Source organism: Paramormyrops kingsleyae, chromosome 11 (assembly GCF_048594095.1).
Source record: "Paramormyrops kingsleyae isolate MSU_618 chromosome 11, PKINGS_0.4, whole genome shotgun sequence".
NCBI lineage: Eukaryota > Metazoa > Chordata > Actinopteri > Osteoglossiformes > Mormyridae > Paramormyrops > Paramormyrops kingsleyae.
This window is the reverse complement of record NC_132807.1, coordinates 28,354,103-28,373,432: the sequence shown is the minus strand read 5'-3', so window position 1 is coordinate 28,373,432 and position 19,330 is coordinate 28,354,103. Positions and strand designations below refer to the sequence as shown.

At 43.5% G+C, this 19,330-nt stretch overlaps 1 protein-coding gene across 2 annotated transcripts; it reads right to left on the bottom strand.

Annotated features, from left to right (window-relative positions):
- Positions 1–2,062: 2,062 nt before the first annotated feature.
- abcc12 (ATP-binding cassette, sub-family C (CFTR/MRP), member 12) lies at positions 2,063–17,282 on the bottom strand. Of its 2 annotated transcripts, XM_023790447.2 has the most exons (31): positions 17,243–17,282; positions 16,895–16,963; positions 16,636–16,799; positions 16,030–16,176; positions 15,788–15,935; positions 14,551–14,784; positions 13,473–13,646; positions 13,081–13,228; positions 12,520–12,668; positions 12,327–12,434; positions 11,793–12,014; positions 11,428–11,499; positions 11,097–11,221; positions 10,817–10,889; positions 9,751–9,954; positions 9,315–9,449; positions 9,053–9,143; positions 8,896–8,967; positions 8,483–8,572; positions 8,299–8,402; positions 7,866–8,066; positions 7,007–7,233; positions 6,784–6,921; positions 6,473–6,659; positions 6,051–6,140; positions 5,771–5,960; positions 5,050–5,209; positions 4,815–4,893; positions 4,516–4,629; positions 3,850–4,014; positions 2,063–3,635 (listed from the first exon to the last, which is right to left on the bottom strand). In XM_023790447.2, the coding sequence occupies exons 2-31, from the start codon at positions 16,949–16,951 to the stop codon at positions 3,543–3,545; spliced, it is 4,161 nt and encodes a 1,386-aa protein (XP_023646215.1). In that variant the 5' UTR covers positions 16,952–16,963; positions 17,243–17,282; the 3' UTR covers positions 2,063–3,542. The 2 variants fall into 2 exon arrangements, with proteins under 2 accessions (XP_023646215.1, XP_072574463.1); XM_072718362.1 differs by lacking the exons at positions 7,007–7,233; positions 7,866–8,066; positions 8,299–8,402; ... (17 more) ...; positions 16,895–16,963; positions 17,243–17,282 and having other exon boundaries at positions 6,833–6,921.
- Between the last annotated feature and the right edge of the window lie 2,048 nt (positions 17,283–19,330).

Here is a 19,330-nt window from a genome sequence, read left to right as displayed (position 1 = left end):
AATCTGAATTAAGACCCAAAATGTCTTATGTTATTTCTTAATCAGAAGGTCATTCATGTCACTTGTAAAGGAAAAATATAATTTATCCTCCAAACTAAATGTGAATGAGACCCCTACCATTACAATTCTTCCAGATCCATCCACCAACTGTTAGCAGGGGTGTGACTGGAAATCACACCCCTGAAAAGATGTCCTTTTTGCGGGGCACGGGGAGGCCACACTGCAGAGCATCTCCTTGCCCATCTGACACCCCTGCTTGTCTCCTTAGCCAGGAACGGCGACCATCCTCCTTGTGTGATCTTGCCACTGACAACCGTGCAGAGCATGACGGAAAGTATTTTACAGCTCCCTGGGCATCTGCTCAATGTCTGTAACATCTTTAATTAACTCGCTGGCGAAAGGAAGGCCTTTTGCTCTATTCAGAGACAATACATTAAGCATTTTCCAAAAGAGTTAGGAAAGAGCTGCTCGGGGCCAATTGTAATATAAGACTTAAAATAGTCGACTCACATTTGCCAATGATTTGTTGTTCTTCCGAACAGGGAGTGTGTTATGAAATTGTAATTAGTATTGTTGAAGGGAAGCCTGCAAATTTAACAAAACACAGTAGATCACAGCTATGTCCAAGTGGGATTCATTGATGGACTTAAGAAAATAATAAAATACAGATGCAACAACAAAGCTGAGAATGTATTGTACCTGCAACAAAAAGCTCGCAGCAAAGCAGTTTGCATATGGACTGGTGGTCAAATGTTTGCACATGACTGTTTATCTGAAAACATTTAATAGTTGTAAATTCTGAAATAACCACTTACTCCTCGTCCAAGGAGCCATCTAAGATAAGTATTGGCATAGACACCATTTCTTATGGTGCAAACGCGCCCCCTACTGGAGAAGTGCATACACTGAATAATCACCCTAATCCCAAACAGGCATCTGTCCATATTGCAGCATTCCCAAAAAAAGAATAATAACCCATGTTGTGTTTATGCCCTACTGAGCACATAATCAAATATCATGCAAGAAAGAAAAAAACAGGCATGTTTCAGACCTCATACATCCAGGGCTGGTATTTGAATCCCTCATTTGTTGTGTGACTGTGAAGTTTGCATGTTCTTTCCATTGTGCATGATTCTACCTGCACCCAAAGACATGCAGCTGTCATTGCTAAACCCCACAGTGTGTGTGTGATGTATATATTATGTTGTGGGGACCAAATGACCCCACAATGTAATAAAAAATCTTACTGTGACGTTGTGGGGACCATTTTTTCAATCCCCACAGGAGGAAACTCAATTTTATAAAAATCTGCAACTGCAGTGTGTGTGTGTGTGTGTGTGTGTGTGCGTGTGTGTGTGTGTGTGTGTATGTGTGTGTGTGTGTGTATGTGTGTGTGTGTGTGATTACGTGCCCTGTGATGGACTGGCATCCTGTCTAGGGTGCCCACCTGCCCTGTGCCCACCTGCCCTGTGCCCATCTGTCCTGTGCCCATCTGTCCTGTGCCCACCTGCCCTGTGCCCACCTGTCCTGTGCTCACCTGTCCTGTGCCCACCTGTCCTGTGCTCACCTGTCCTGTGCCCACCTGTCCCTTGCTCACCTGTCCTGTGCCCACCTGCCCTGTGCCCACCTGTCCCTTGCTCACCTGCCCTATGCCCACCTGCCCTGTGCCCACCTGTCCCTTGCTCACCTGCCCTGTGCCCACCTGTCCTGTGCTCACCTGTCCTGTGCCCACCTGTCCTGTGCTCACCTGTCCTGTGCCCACCTGTCCTGTGCCCACCTGCCCTGTGCCCACCTGCCCTGTGCTCACCTGTCCTGTGCTCACCTGCCCTGTGCCCACCTGCCCTGTGCCCACCTGTCCTGTGCTCACCTGTCCTGTGCCCACCTGTCCTGTGCTCACCTGTCCTGTGCCCACCTGCCCTGTGCCCTGCGCTGCCTGCTAAGTAGTTAGAAGATGGATGTGTAGTGAGATAACAACACATTTATCAATGATCCTGAGAACTGAAAAGCTGACAAAGTAAATGTGGGAATAATAAAAATGTAGTAAAGTCATAGTTAGTCAGGGTTGGAGGAACACAACTTTATTTATTAAGCACATTTTTCATACATGAAATAATTTGAAGTGCTTTACATAAACGACAGAAAATGTGGAAAAAAAGACATAACAAGGATGCAAGACAAAGTAAATGTTAAAAAATGGAAATATAAAATAAATACAAGTATAATAAAATACAATTAAAGCAGTAGAAAATAAAAGTGTTTTTAACTGTGAACCACATATTGGCTGAAAGTCATTTCTCAATTTTTTTTTGGGGGGGGGGTTGAATCCTTTGGCGGTTTGAATTGCCGTAATACACACGCTCGCTCATTGCTGTGTATAGGGTTAAATAAACTTCGTTACTTAATTATTAATGTGCTTTGTGTTAATTGAGGGACGTTTTGAGGCTTGAAAAAGTGGTGGAACTTCGTCAGCCAGTCACTGGATAAACACAACCTCACATACACCAGTAAACTGCTGAGCAAACCACATACTCCGTAACTGGGAAACATTAAAGCAATGACAGACACCGGGCCCCCATATGGGATGGGGTTGTTACTGTCAGAGTTACATTCCAGGAAGCATAGAGCACGAGACAGGGCTCACATACATACAATCACACTCCACGGACAGCAGTGTGAACAGCCTATCGGAGACGCTGGTTTATTATTGCCGGTCAGAAGCTCCCAGCTTACGCCCTCCGCTGCAGCCAAGCTACAGGCGGTACTTATCTCAGCCACTAGAGGGCGCTCTTTTGCTTTTCTGCCTTACGGTGAGGCTTCATGAGTCAGCAACAGTAACTGGAACTGCTACCGTCATAGCAGAAGCAGTGCCTGAAGTGCGTAAAAAACAGGTGCCAGTTCTTCCCTTGTTATTATGTATTGGTACACAAAAAACATTCCTGATGCCAGTACTGAGTACCAGTGAGTACTGACTCACGTCAAGCATGGTAGAAGCAGTTTGAAGATGAACGTATGGATGGATCAGTTCTGGAAGCCAGGGAACACAGTATCATATAAGGGGATTTAACAAAAAGGTCAAATTCTGTATTTTAGAATGCCAAGTCAGAGTCGTGACCTTCGCCTTGAAATGCTGCGATATAATACATGTTACATTTAGTTTTAATTTTGTAGGAAATCAAATAATATAATCACTTTCGAAATAGGTTATGCTATGCAATAGTTATTAGTGTTTCATTCAAGCAAGAGAGGTCAACAGAAAGGAGTATTTGTACTCTACCCAGGTCACTAGAGAATTTATTTCTGGACATTTCTCCTCAAACAGCCACAGATGCTCAGAGTGGTTCCTGGTCAGGTCTGCCCTTCTGCCATCACAGCTAATGTCCCTGAGCCCTACAAGTACTGTATGTGTGTGCGCGAGTGTCCGAGTGAGAATACAGCACATGTGTGTAATCACAAACGCAGCCACAAGTGTCGTTTGCGTTTTCTGCATGTGGGTGACAATCCCCAGATTGGTGCATCTTCACGGTTCCATCGCTGGCTTGACCTCAGGTGTTCACCTTGTTTGCTGCATCTAGGAGGGATGCAAACTGAGAATCCGGTCTCTGCACCAAAACCTCTGGTCTGTCAAACTCTCCAACCTAAGATGAAAGAAGTTGCAAAGTCAATATTAGGGTCAACTAAAGACACATATCTCTGTGGTGTAGGAACTCTACAAGACTTTAGTGGCTAAAAGATTATTCAGGCTAATGGATACTTCAGATGCTACTGAAGATCCTTCTTAAAAGTAACTCAAGTGTGAAAGATACTGGATACCGGCCAGACGGGTCCACAAGGGCGGGTAGGGTGGTGTACCTTTCCACCGTCCATGACCAGGATGCGGTCACACTCCAGTACAGTGTTGATGCGGTGGGCGATGGTCAGCATGGTGCAGTGATGGAAGGCTTCCCGTATGGTGTGCTGGATCAAGGAGTCTGTCTCGGAGTCAATGGAGGCCGTGGCCTCATCCAGAAGGATGATCTGAGGGGACAGAGTGCTTGTAACCAGAGGTAGATATTTCAGGTCTGTTAAGTAAATATCCAAACCAAGATTTTGTTTCGGCCGACCAGTTGAGTATAAAGAGTCACAGTCACAGAATACTCAATTGGTTGGTTGAAGCAAGATCTTGGTTTGGATATTTATTTTCTGGACCCGAACTACCCACCTCTGCTCGTAACCCTGATACCATTGACTTGAGTTTATCATAAAGGGATAGTTAAGCAAATGGATGGTAAAGTTAATTAGAGTCTAGCCCAGGGTTATTCAAATCACGGTCCGTGAGGTCCGAGCACTGCTGGTTCTCCAGCCTTCCTTTACCTGTGAAGCCTCTGACCAATCAGAATCAGCAATTATTAAACTAACTACCTGGGAAAACTGAAAACAAGGCCTGGATTTGGAATCGAGGTCCAGATTTGAAGAACCCTGGTCTAGCCTCTAGGTTCATTGTTCTGCTGGCGTGGTCTGTGGTGGCCTGCCCCTCACCTTGGAGTTCCTGAGGAGAGCTCGGGCCATACATAGCAGCTGCCTCTCGCCCACTGAGAAGTTCTCACCATTCTCCACCACAGCTGACTCCAGTTTCCCAGGCAGCTTAGAGATCTGCACAAGGAGAGAGGAGAGATATTGACCACATTCTCTGCAAAAATCCACTGTGATCATAAGTCTGGCAGCCCAATAACTTCTGCATTCTCCTGCACCCCTCAAACACACAGGAAAGTGATTCAGTTACCACCAGCTCATATTTCTGGGAAAAAACATGATTGTTTGGAGAACTATAGACATACAGCATCTTTCATATACGTCCTTTCCAAAGCCTTCCAGATGTCCTCATCCTTGTAATTGTCAAAAGGGTCCAGATTATATCTGCAATTTAATAAAGAAATAAAAATATATTTAATACAGCTAAAGAGCCCTTTCTGTCTGTATATTTAAGGCTGGTGTGACTTTTGAGTTTTACTGTATATTCAAAAGCGGTGCCCAGGATACTGGCAGGTCACCGAACACACGGCCATTGCATACCTCACGGTGCCGATGAACAACACGGGGTCTTGCGGTATAACAGACAGCTTGCTGCGCAGGTCCTCCAGGCCGATGAGGCTGACGTCCACGTCGTCGATGAAGATCGTCCCTGCAGTTGCCTCCACGAGACGGAACAAGGCCACTCCGAGCGAGGACTTCCCTGAGGGTCCGACGAAACTTTCCGGTCAAGCAATCGTATTACGGGTTCTTTCTTCCTTAGCAAACATGTTAGTCATGAACCCATTGACATTGTTGGCAAAGTGTAGTAAATAAACCATTAGCATACGAGAAAGCAAGGCTGCCATAAACATTGCTTTCATTAATTTAATAAACATGACTCATAGATTTCCCTGCCTCCAGGATAAGCTCTGTACCCCCCCCCCCTACCCCGCGACCCTGAATAGGACAAGCAGTTAGATAAATTTGATGGATGGACTCATCGATCGCTTTAAACTTGACATGTACGGTATATTTGGTAACGCTTTACCTGGAGGGGGCAGAAATACTTAGCAGTAACTCAGTTACTATTGAAGGACAAATCATAAACAAATATAGTAGATAATTGAAATAAAAGATGCATCATGATTCATTAATGATGAACAAACCCGAGATTGATATGTAACTAAAACTTAATTTGTGGTTAATTGATATGTAAAGTAAAGTGTTGTTGTATGTCCTACATTCCCTTACCACGCTGTTCTGCCCGGGGTGACAAACTCACCAGAGCCTGTTCTTCCCACAATTCCAATCTTTTCATTTGGCGCAATGCTCATATTAAGGTTGTTCAGCACTATGGGGGTGTTCTCCCTGTATCTCATTTGGTAGCTCCTAAAGGTGATGGCTCCTTTCTGGGGCCAGCCACTGGGGATCTTAGCATCCTCTATCTTCCTAGGCGCCTCTGGGACACAGTTCTGGAAGTGAGGAAGCATCGGTCACGTTAATGTCGGTTTGAAGAACAGTGTACCTTATAGAACATTCAGCTGGCACTCCACCAGTCTCACCGTGATATATTCCTGCAGCCTTTCGACGGAGGTAAATTTTGCTTCTACCTCTGTTGATAGCCTCACAACATACTGCAACATTCCTGTCAGCTGCAATGCGGAAGAGAGTTATATAGGTGTTCTGGTGACTGTAACACTGGTAATGTGGTTATTATTGTCCTGCAAGCTCTACAAGCGCACCAGAATGCTGGATAATGGGCACCAGATGACAGTTCTGTTGTGGGATTTAACAGCGGCGTATCCAGCATATTACATTTTTAACTCCAAATATGCCGAATGAATGATGTTTAAATGACGCATGTTTAAATGCATCGCCAGATATTGACGATGGACAGTTCCAGTCCTCCAGGTCATTCAAAAATCACGCTAGCTTTTTGTTAGCTGCTGATGTCAACATCTATGCACTTGTTCACAGCTCTTACCTGGATTGTGTAGGACAGAGCCAGTCCTTTCAAGGCTGAACTTATGGTTTCTGGGCTCAGCACAACAAACAGTGCCACTAAGAGGGTGACGATGGCAGAGAGGAAGTCCAGCCTGAAGGACAGCCAGCGGGTCCCACAGTTGAAGAGTATGAAGTGGTTCGAGTTCATGTCACTCAACAACTTGAACCTGAAACCATGACAACCCAATGACTGGTGGTCTGAAGCACCACATTAGATCAGTACAGTAAGTGTCCATTCTACATTTGCTCAAACACTCTTAGACATTATATAAGTGTTAGTGCAGGCCTCACTTTTCAATGTAGTGTGTGCCTTTGTTGTAGGCATGGATGGTGCTGAGACCTTGGATAGTAGATGTTGTGTGTGAGATCCAAGGGGACCTGCTAATGTTCTCCATCCTTTTCATGTCCCGGATGCTCCTCTGGAAAACACTGAAGGTCATGGACCATCAGATCACGCTTATCAGATTGATTTCTCACACATGCATAAAAACGAAAACCAGGGGTGAGGACTCACTAGAGGATGGCGCTGAACACCAGCCCCAACACGACGATGCCAATGAGAAGGTAGGGAAAGACAGCAGAGACGGTGCCGAGGATGAAGACGACTATCAAGCAGAACTGGAGGAAGCTCTCTAGGTGGAACGGCAGGGCAGTGTCCACCTCGTCCTGATCCTTGGAGAAGCGGTTGACCATCCTGCCCGTGGGTGTGGTGTCAAAAAAGCTCATTGGGCTCAGGAGAATCTGAATGTAACACAACACGTTAATATAACCTCAGCAAGTAACCTCAGGAGGTGACCAGTTTGGTGACATTAATCTGTTCATGATGAGACTGCTTAACTTAACTATTCCCTCAACTTTACAGATATTCTACACATTTCACGAACTTCCACCTGCTTTAAAAATAAATTATAATATTCACAAATACTAGAGTCTTATGGCGCCTTACTGCTACTGATGGGTAACAGGATTAATAGTGTTAATAGTAGTGATGGCCAAATGAAGCTTCATGAACCATTTGCTGTATTTTCTGACACCACTAGATGGTGCTCAATATTCATAATAGGGCTCAAAGCATGCCTCAAAGTAAATCAAGAGCACCATCTAGTAGGGTCAGAAAATACAGCAAATGGTTCATGAAGCGTCATTTGGCTATCACTAGTTAATAGTTAATAGGTTATTAAAAAGCATTTTCCTCCCACTCAGTTTTCGCTCTTGTTCTGACCTGGATCACTCGCATTTACAACCAACAACCTCATGATTGTTAGGAAGCTGACATGTCCATCTCCAATTTACCACCCAGCCAAGAGGTCTGGCGCCCACAGACACCTGACATCTCAATGAGGCCACATGTGTACAGTCGTCACGGAGATCACCTTTCTAAACATTCTGTCGTGGAGCTTGGAGGAGGCGCGCAGGGTGACCTTGGTGAAGGAGTAGCCTTTGATGACACTGAAGAGAACCATGGCCACAATGACTATGCAGTACACCAGCTGGTAGAAGAAGAGGTCCGGGTTCTCCGATATGTTCCCGCTGTCATCATTGTTTGTGGAGTTTGTGGAGTTTGTGGAGTTTCCCTGTTTTGGTGAAATTTGTGGAATGTGACCTGTATGCTTGATTTGGGACCCAGCTTCTCTTGGCATTTACGATCAAAATATTTACGATGTACAAAAACAAAAATTAACAATTTCTCCAATATACTTCTAATGAGATTAACATAAAACCCTTGAAGAACAATGTGTCTCAGGGATAAGCCGACATAATACAGATTTGAGATTTTTTATGAAAATTTTCAACCAATGAGATTACCCCAGATCCTTGTTCCAACCAATAACTGAGCCACCAGCTGCTGAAAGCCGTCGTTCCCACCAGCAGTAGGAAAATGATGAAGGTGATCAAGACTATGATGTAACCTGCAAGCACAGGAGAGCTGTATTGAAACAACAAACGGCTAGCCCCGCCTCTGTGTGCACTAGCCTATCAGAATCCTTACCTCCGGCTGCTGTGCAGTACTGGTGATAGGTCCTCCATGTCACTGAGCCCTCCTGGGCAGATTCCTTGGAGACAAGCTGGTCACTGGTACCTATTACAGGAATTACAAATTTACCGTAAACACAGCCCATCATCAAGCTGCTGCTCAAGGAATCAGTAAAAGTTCATATATGACAAGATGCCTGTGAGTAAACATTACGAGAAGAATACATCTTACATTTCCCTAAAAATTATTAATTCGGAAGCCTGTTAGTTGCCTAGAGTAAAATATAAATTGCGAAACACAAACAGCAACCCATTTTAGCTTTCAAACATGACGATTTCTTCCAAGCTTTGTGATTTTTATGCCTTGGTTCGTTTGAACTTTGCCATTAATCAGTTAGCTTGGGAAGACCCGTTTCGTTATTAAGGTACCTTCAACATCAGGACTCGCGGATTCGGCTTTTGGCCCGTTCGTTCTGCCTGACTCGTCTGACATGTCGAATGCTGTGAAGAAGTTGCATATTTAGCTACACTAAATTTCAAGCGAAAAGCCACCACAACGTCACTGAGCAAACGAAACACAACTTACCAGGATTCTCTATTCCATTCGCTACACCGTCAGCATCATTTTTCTCATTACACTCTGCTGCATTAGGCTCGGAATCAGCCTTGCTTTCATTCTTTATGAAGAAGACGAATATTAATAATTAGGCATTTATCTGAAGCACGATAACAGTCTATTGATCAACCAATTTCATTTACTGCTGAACAACTTTAAATATGAATCTGAATAAAACAGTGATTTGTGTTGTTTTTTTTCTCCAATTTAAATTGTGACAAGTATGTCTTACATTCGACTGCTCCAGCTTGTAGTTATTAATGAGCTTTGCATAATGACGCTCTAACTTCATCAATTCCTTGTGGGTTCCAATTTCTTTAATCTCCCCATTGTCAAGAAGGAGGATTTCATCGCAGAACTCGAGGTACTGGGGAGGAGGGGGGGCAGAGAACCATCAGGCCACAATCAGGGTAGCATATGTCTACATCGATCAACAATATAATAGTAGGTCACATGTTGGCATTTGTGGAAACTCAGAGAGAATTAATTTTCAAAAACTGCTTGATAAATCGTGTTCTTCATGCATCTTGGGTCTTAAAATACTCATTATCAAATGGTTACGCTCACTTTTAAAGGAAAGTGCTCATCTGTGTGAATCACACCCAGGCACTCACACTGGCTGTTACACCTGCTACGTCACAATAAGAGAGGGTCACGTCAGCCAGTACCTGCAACTGATGCGTCACCAGGATGACTGACTTCCCCTTCAGCTCCTTCTTGATGCACTCCTCGAAGATGTGCTTCCCCACGTGGGAGTCCACAGCGGAGAGAGGGTCGTCCAGCAGCAGAATGTCCTTGTTCGAGTACACGGCTCTGGCCAGACTCACTCTCTGCTTCTGCCCACCTGAGAGATTCAGGCCCCTTTCACCGATCTTCAGGCAAGGGAATAAAGTACAGTCACCATCCATTCATTCATTCTCCATACTTGCTTGCCCTGTGTAGAGTTGTGGGGTCCAGAGGAGCCCAGCCCAGAAGCTTAGTGGGTGTAAACCTGAGTATCTGGAGGAAACCCCACAACGACACGGGGAGAACATGCAGACTCCATACTCAGGTGACCATGCCAACCACTGTGCCCGAGTCCCACTTCCCTTTTCGTCACCAGTTGAAAACTAAACACAACCATCCACTCAAGAAGTTATGTAAAGCCCAACCCTCCCCCACCCTGTCTGAAAACCTGCCCTGAACTGACCTTCTCAGCAAGCTGTAGATCATTTGAAGACTTCTCATAGATCATTGGGTATTACTCAGAATACAGGACACATGAGTCATATGTGTCAAGAGTGACAGCACTCAGCAATACTACTTAGACTGTTAACCCTTTGACCTTGAGTGATAAATGATTCATTAAATAAGTTGACCCTAAGCTGACCCTAAAAAAAAATAGCGGTGATAGCCAGCTGTCAGCTTAGGGAAAATGTGAGGATTACTGAGGCTACAAATCCCTGGCACATGGGACTCTGCCATGTTAATTGAATTAACATTTTTGTGGGAGTTTTACTTACACCTGATTGGTTGGTCCTGCCTCCTCTAGTTGCTTGGACCCACCTCCTCTACAATCTGATTGGTTATCTCTCTAAACCAATCATTTTTCCTTCTGCCCTCAGAACATTTTTATGTAGGTAAAGCTCCCATGAGCAGTTAACATGGGTAATGATTGACAGCACACCCTAAGCCCACCCCATTAAAGTTTAACACCTGCCTTCCCACAATGAGTTCAGTGAATGGCTGTCTTACCTCAGTTTTATCCCCGAAAGGGAGGATTTCCAGGTCTGGCTTAAGGCTGCAGGCACTGATCACTTTGCTGTACCTGTGAAAGGCAGGACTGGGTTCATTAAAACGCAGAGTCATTTTATTGGAGTCAGCCAAAATGTCACGTAGACTGTGAAAACATGACCCACAGCACAGATACATCCTTATTACACCAATAGCGCAGTCCACTGTCAATAATAGAAGGCAATAACATAGGTCAAAGACGCAAAGGTAAGGTCAGACTAAAACAACAGTTACATAGTACCTGTCCTCGTCAAACTCCTCCCCCATAAGAATGTTGTCTCGTACGGTCCCATGAAAAATCCAGGCCTGCTGGGCGACGTAGGCAAACGTCCCGTTTGCGGAGACCAAGCCGTGATGGAGGTGCAACTGAAAAAGGTGCAAAGTCATAGCCTTCATGACCAAGTCTTATGTAATCAGTTGCAATGTCAACTATTAAGCAGAAATGATTCACCAACAGTACAAGAATCTTAAACTGAATGACTACAATACTACTCATTCAGACAGAATTTGTAATGTTTTATTACATGATACTATTTAAAATGTACGTACTATTTTGTACTTGTCAAACTTACCTGCTCCAGAATGCTTGATATTAAAGATGTTTTTCCAGATCCTACATTCCCACAGATTCCAAGAAGACCTCCCTGAAAGGAAAGTATTAAAGGGTCAAAGTGTCAATTGAGATTCTGAAGAAATACAGCATGATTTCAATTCAATTCAATTCAATTCAATTCAATTAATTAAATTCAATTCAATTCAATTCAGTTTATCCAGAAGGGGCAATTAAAATGCATGTGGAGTAGCACAGCAAGGCATTGCCATTGGGCAAACCTTAATCTTATGTGTTGTAATAAAGTTCCATTAAAAAGTTCCATGGAAACCCTAACCCTAACCCTAACCCTAACCCTCCAGCACTGGCCAGCAGTCAGACCGATACCTTAGGTAGCACAAAGTTGATGTTTCTCAGCACAAGTTTGATCTTCTCTGGTGAACATGTCCCATTCTGAGCCTGGGCCTTTGCCTTCTTGCCCTTCACCCCATTGGCATGGGAGTCCTGGGCCTTTTCCCATGAGAAAGATGCTTTCTCCATCACCAGGGCATAAGGAGACCCTGCTTCCATCTTCACATAGGATTCCGGATTTTCCATAAGTAGGATTTTCTATACAAATGGTTAAACAAGTATTAGTGATGTTTCTGAAAGTACTATTTGCTATGTGCTGCTTCCAGAAAGGCTACCTGATGAATTCTTGAGGTAACAATGAGTGGTACGACGGTGGACATGTGGTACGACGGTGGACATGTGGTACGACGGTGGATATGTGGTGCGACGGTGGACATGTGGTGCGACGGTGGACATGTGGTGCGACGGTGGACATGTGGTGCGACGGTGGATATGTGGTACGACGGTGGACATGTGGTATGACGGTGGACATGTGGTACGACGGATACAGCGGGTAGTGGTGACCCCCACCTTCAAACGTGCCAAGGAGACCTTAGACTCTGCCATGGATTTAACTGCAAACGGAAGAAGGCCCAGGGTGAAGCGCATGGAATTGAAAATGGCGATGATGGTGAAGGCCTGCAACAAAGAACAAGGCTCCAGGTCAAGGTCAGCTGCAGGGGAGCACAGGAGCAGCAAGCGATGGAGGGACGGGAGCACTCACAGACGTCGAACTTAGGTCCTGCCCCAGGGATGTGTGTGCAATGAAGGCAAGGATGGTGGCCACAGTGGGGATGATGGTCGTGATGGCGTTATTCAGGCTCTGAATGTAGCCAGCTTTCTGCAGTAAGAGCTTCTCCTTCTTCCTGATATCTGAGGACAACCATAGCAAACATATCGCTGCCATGCAGGAAGGCATCCAAGCTCCAAATACCAGCCATTGAGGCAGTGGGGTCACATATTCAAAATCATGACCCAACACATTGATCTGCAGAAACCCAGATGTTGCCAGATGTTGACAGCATCTGGGCTGGGGAACCTTTGAGCAGTGGAAGTTACTGTGTCCAAAAGCTGCAGGTTTCTGGTTGAGGTTAGCGAGGTCGCCTGGATGATTCCACCTGATGCTTAGCGTGTAGAAACACTGGCCAGCTGGCTCTTACATCAGTGCAATTACAAAGGCAGTCGATGACTTCATTGGTGGTCAGTGGTTGGGGAGGGGTGGTCTGACTGGGGTTGGTTTAAAATAAGGTCACAATATGGGGATTGTATGAGGGTAGGTGCGTACCAGCGATTTTATCCTCGAAAGAGCTTTCCCATGCGTACATTTTGATGAGCTTGACACATGTAAGGATCTCATTCATAGTGCGCACACGAGTGTCCGTGACAGAGATGGTCTTCCTCCTGTAGAAGTTGATCAATCTACCCATAGCAAACTCAGGAAGAAAGAAGGGGGAAAGTTTAACTCTCCTATTGCATAATCATCCAAAAAAGTGCTAAAAAAAAAACTTCCACCATTATGTTAATGTTTTACAATTGTTACAAAGAACTTTAACCAATGTTTATAAGTTTTTTAACATGCAGGCAGCATGAGGCTGTACTATGTTATAAAACAAGGTTTGGTGAAGTAAGGCCGTGTGTGTGTGTTTATCACAAGATAGGAAGCAGGGTGAAAGGTACCTGTACTGGAATAAAGATGGCGTATGCGAGGACACCAATTAAGGCTGTGTAGCCCAGGATATGGCAGGCATATGCGACGCAAATGATCAGCAGCAGTGGCAAGCAGAAAACAAATGTACCAAATATGACAGCCTCAAACATCCGGTACCCATCATTAGTGAGCACATTAATTATCTGGAAGGAAGCAAAAGCAGAGAGAAAAAAATTATATAACCAGATAACCCAGATACCCCGGATACCTGCGTGACCAAAACATTCACGTTTTCAATGAAGGTTCAGACCCATGGTTCAGTTCAGGCCTCGATTTTTGAGCCACAGTTTGGTTCTTACCTTGGTTTTGTTTTTTTCTGAGGGTGGGGGGTGAATATGAATAAGACGGGGCAAAATGTCTTGTTTTTTTTTTTTTATCACCATCAATTATGAATACCAAAAAGAACACTAAAGAACATGTTACATTAGCTTAACGTTGCATAAAATAACTACGTAAAGAAAAATTTATTTAAAAATAAAATACTCTACTGGACCAGAAATGTTGCCACAACTTGAATGTGTCTGGGTGCTCTGCAGACTTATGGTTATTTTCCATCTTGAGCCTATGAAACTAGCCTGGCTTTTACTGCAGGCATGAGCACGCAGTTATGGTTGGACAAAAATAGTCACATGATATGCAGTTGGAAGACAATGAAATAAGTGCAATGTGTAAAATTTACTAAATGCCCTAACTTAAGCCAAAATAATAATTTTGCGATTTACATGTGTTATAGTGTTAATTGTGAAATGCGTTATTGAGTTTTGTAACATTAATAACGTTCTTGGCAGCTCAAGAGGCTGCATACCACGGCAATAGGTTGGGGGGGGGGGGGGGCGGGGTGGATATTGTGGTTCAGTCCAGAATCACAGCACTACATCATGAATGTTTGTGTCTTGGGTTTGGTCTCAGTTTCAGAACCGTTACACCCCCAGACAGAATCGATTATCTGTAGTTTAGACATGACAGAGCATTACCCCAAAGACTTGGCTTCTCAAAGAAATGTATTCTGACACGAAATACAGCAGAATTCAGTGAAAGTCCACCTACTTCCCCCACTGAGAAGTTGCTGAGCATCTTCAGAGAGATGATCTTCTGGAAGGCCAGGGTGCAGAAGGCACTCTTGACTCGGATGCCAGTCCTCATGTTCACCGCCCAGAGCAGCGATACCAGGAAGGCTTTGCAAAATTCGGAGGTGAAAAGGGCAAAACAAAGACCAACTCCATGAAGTACATTGGAGTCTTGAATCTCCACAAAGTGCAAAATTTCATAAACTAGGACAGACTGCAAATAAAAGAAAATGAGGATTATTAAAATGGCTAAATTCAACATACCACTTCACACAAACGCATTCAGGGGTTTTATATGTCACGTGTACGGTATACAGTCAGACTATAACCTGCAGTGAAATGCAAGCTGGTCAACTCCGACATAGTAAAAATACTTAAGCACAATAAGGCAGAAAGGTAACTATGTAATAAAGTAAACAGACTTGCATTTGGTGTTTAGATGTAGCTGTGAGAAATACAGCACACAGAACTACAAGAATAACCTCTTCACTCATCTATCCATCTATACATTTAGCATAGCCAGTTATCCTATTAGTAGTGAGCCCCCTTAGGGTCGGTCCCAAGAAGCAGTGGGCGTAATGACGGATACAGCCCAGATAAAAACTAAGGCTGCACAATATCACATCACACACGATATGTGAAATTTCCACAACTGCAATATTAATAACACAAGAAGAGATGAAATTATGCTAAATTAACTATAGACGCTCCCTGGGTTACGATGGTACCTGTTACGATATTTTGACTTTACGATGGGTATGATTACTCAATAAATTACATGATATATTCAACATTTTATTATAAAATAGGCTTTGTGTTAAGTATTCCGTCCAACTTTAGGCTAATGTAAGTGTTCTAAGCATGTTTAAGGTAGGCTAGGCTAGGCTATGATGTTTGTCAGGTTAGGTGTACTGTATTAAAATGCATTTTCGCCTTACGATAGATATATCGGAACGATGAACCTCATCATAACCTGGGGAGCGTCTGTATAGCCAAACAAAACTCCTTATTATCTGTGTGTCAGATACATTAGTGATGCTGCCATGATGTGTGATTATTGCACATGCACGGACTTGACAATGCTTAAACGATACATCCCAACTCATCCCAAAGCACTCACACAGATATTCACACACACAGTTACACACCATGATAACTAAAAATCCACATAACGAAAGCCACCTAAACTCATGAACCTAATTCTTGGAGACACATACCGGTCCAAGAAAAACTGCTACTGTGAACAAAACGCTGATGAGGAACGCCACAAACATTCTCGTCCTCTGAAAACGAATCATGACTCGTCCTAAGGATGCCTTCTCAAATCCCACTCTGGCAACCTCTGCTTCCCAAAGTCTCTGGAACCTACAAAGCATGAAATCACAAAGGGATTCCACTATTCAACAAGTCAAGAAAATGCAGCAAGTTCTATTCCGTTAAGGAAGGACAGCCTGAGTACCTCTTTCCGTTAACATGAGCACTGTCTTGTGGAGACAAAGACAAAGAACTGGGGTCCAGCTTCTTCCTGAAGATCTTCCACATTAAGGGTGTCATCCAGGAGAATGACGTGAAGGAGAAAAACCCAGCATCATCCATGGGGTTAGACCTGCAGAGAGCACCACTGACTTTAGATATTGGCGCGCCTGTCCTTGTAGCACATGCCAAGCGATGAAGATAACAGATTGAAAATATTTTGATACATGGAAGCAGACATTGGTATGTTCCCATCAAGCACAGGCAGTACTACACCCTATTTAGTGGGGTGTCAGCCCCCCTCTTTTTGTCTCAGTCCCCCTAAGAATGATTTTTCTAAAACCATCTAGCAATTTGTCCCATATTTCCATAGTACCCGGCTCAGTACATTTTATCATGGGGACCCCCCCCCCCCCCCGCTTTAATGGTGCGGGTGGGTGTCCTGTATTTTTACAGGAGGCAGAACCTCCCTAGGGGTCAAATCCTAGAATTGCCCCACATTCCATGCATGGTGGGTGCTGCCAGGGCTTCCCAAAGGCCAGTCATCATTTAAACCCAGCGGAGGCGAATCACCACGAGCACCGGTACTCACTGAGACGTAAAGCGGAGAGGAATCAAATTCTGACAGCTGGCATAGTACTTGTGATGTTGGGCTGAAGGCTCCTCGTCCCGGAAGTCTAGAGATGGCAGTAACTCAGGATAGCCAACGATGCTGTTGGATGTGGTCTCTGAAGGGAAGCTCTCTCTTCTCTTTTTCTTTACAGGAAAGAGGGAAAACAATGGAAATGAGGAGGGTAGGAAAACAGACCATGGACAAGACAGAAGAGGGACGGGAGTGATTGTGAACTCACAAAAGAGATCCCCTTAACCATCTCGGAATCTCCAAAGTCATTCATTTTACTTTTCATATTTGCCAGGACCTGCAAGAAGAACAATATCACAATGAGGGCCTCCATCAAAGACAGACATCCAAAAGCAATTGTCTTCATGTCTACATGATATTTCCACGCCACTCTTTTTATCTCCATTTAAACTCCAATTAACAAAAAAAGCCGTGAAGAATCATCCACAGCCATAACAGCATATCAGATCAATCTTTAAATAAACTCTAAGCAACTGCTCTTGTGACAGAATGTGCTCCATGGTACATTCTTATTCAAAAACATTTTCTATCATTTAAAATGAGAATTAGGTGATACCTGAATGTATAGGTGGTATGGAAAGGTCCAGTGAAATGTGTTATTGAAGTTTGGCCAAAAGCTTTATATATGTCACAGAATTTTATGAGGCTCAAAGATCACTTTGTACAGAGGTGTCATCACTCTCTCAGTTCTCTTTGCCATCTCATCTCTTAAGTTTGGCTCTGGTACACATTGGTTTTAATATTTAACTAAATCGCCCCCGACATTAGGGCCAAATCACAGTTTAGGCAGTAAAACGGAAATTGCTGTAACCTAATGCTACCATTCTCATAAAAGATCACTTCATCAACCGGAGACGGTAAAAACTTCAGGGTTTTCAAAAACAAATATAAAGTGATGTCTTAACTATATGTAATATATATTGTATTTCATTCTTTATTAAACCTTGTAATTTCTGTCATTGATTTGTCATTGGCTTTGCCAACCAAAGCCAGCCATTATCGTGGAATGTGGAGACATTCATACCGGCATACTTTCAAAGATGTGACACCGACGTTCCCTTCCTATAAGCAAAAAAAAACGTACGTTTTACGAAACGAATGTGATCATCAGTAAAAGAACAGCAGGTTTAAAAATGGATGGATGTATGGATGGGTGGGTGGATGGAAAATTAAGTGTTAAATCTCAGCAGGAAGGTTCTTCCCCTCGCTTTGACATAAAAAGCAAACAAACTCATCGTTCATGTAGATGTATAATCGCTAATCCAAGGTCGGTAATAACAGTGTCAATTGTTCATGTCGTTCCAAGCAAGTCGGGTGAACCCAGTGTGTCATTACATTACACAAAAACTCAGAAGGCAGAGAGGATGTCCGTAGGTAGTACAGCGGCATTTAACCTGCGCACGGCGGGGAAGCCGCCGCTGGGGGGCGCTCGGCACGGGGCGGGCGCTTCATCGCAGCGATACTTACGCGGCTGTAGGTGAAAAGCAGTAAGGCATGCAGTGCAGTTCTGTGCCAGATTATCAGTTTTTATAGTTTACCGAGTCGGCATACACAGGTGAATTCTATATTATTAGTAAATTGCGCGTCAATAGCCTATAAAATATGATCAAGAAGTCGATGATAAGATTTAGCGCCCGCCGAGCGTGTATTAGAAATGTACAAGTTAAATATAGCTACTGATTCGTGTAGGCTAAATTCGCTATTTATTTATATACTTCCCTAACTTGAGTAAAATGGATCGCTTGTAATATCACCAATTTAAACACGAGGGGTACAGACCAAGCGTAAATTTAGTTTGACTTGGGAGAAAGTAACCACATTCACAAAACATAAAAAGATACACATATTAAAAGAATCGGACGTGAAACTCATTAGATCCAGAAAAACGTCATAGTTTTAATTATAGTTTTATGTTTGTTCGTTTCATTTATCCATATTAAAAGTCTGTCAGCGTTTGATACACGTCACAGTAATTGTCGTCATTCATTGAATCTCCGGGAGGTGGCAGTAAAGGCACGTCAACGCAAAGCAACTAGTCAGTACCACAGGGATTTAATATGTTTAAACAAGACTAATTCTTGTCTACAACGATAATGATTTGTTTTCCTTAAATTTCCATTAATTGAACTATTAAACAAATGGAAATGTGTTGATATGCTCTTCATATATAACGTCCCCAATGCTGGACGACTTGGTCAAAAGGTTCATGCGGGGCTGACGCCAGCTAAACGATTCAAGGGTTTTTATTTGTCACATGTAGGCTATACAGTTAGACTATAACCAGCAGTAAAATCAAAGTTGGTCAACTTCATAAAGCATAAAAAGTAACAGCAATAAAATAATTAAAATCTAAAAAAATACAATATAATAAATATGCAAACAATCAGTGACATGAAGCTGTAGTGAAAAAGAAAGAAAAAGAAATAAAAATCATACAAAACAGATGTGCAGCACAGCTCAGATAAAGTGCAGCACAGCTCAGATAAAGTGCAGCACAGCTCAGATAAAGGTCAGCACAGCTCAGATAAAGTGCAGCACAGCTCAGATAAAGTGCAGCACAGCTCAGATAAAGTGCAGCACAGCTCAGATAAAGGTCAGCACAGCTCAGATAAAGTGCAGCACAGCTCAGATAAAGTGCATATGT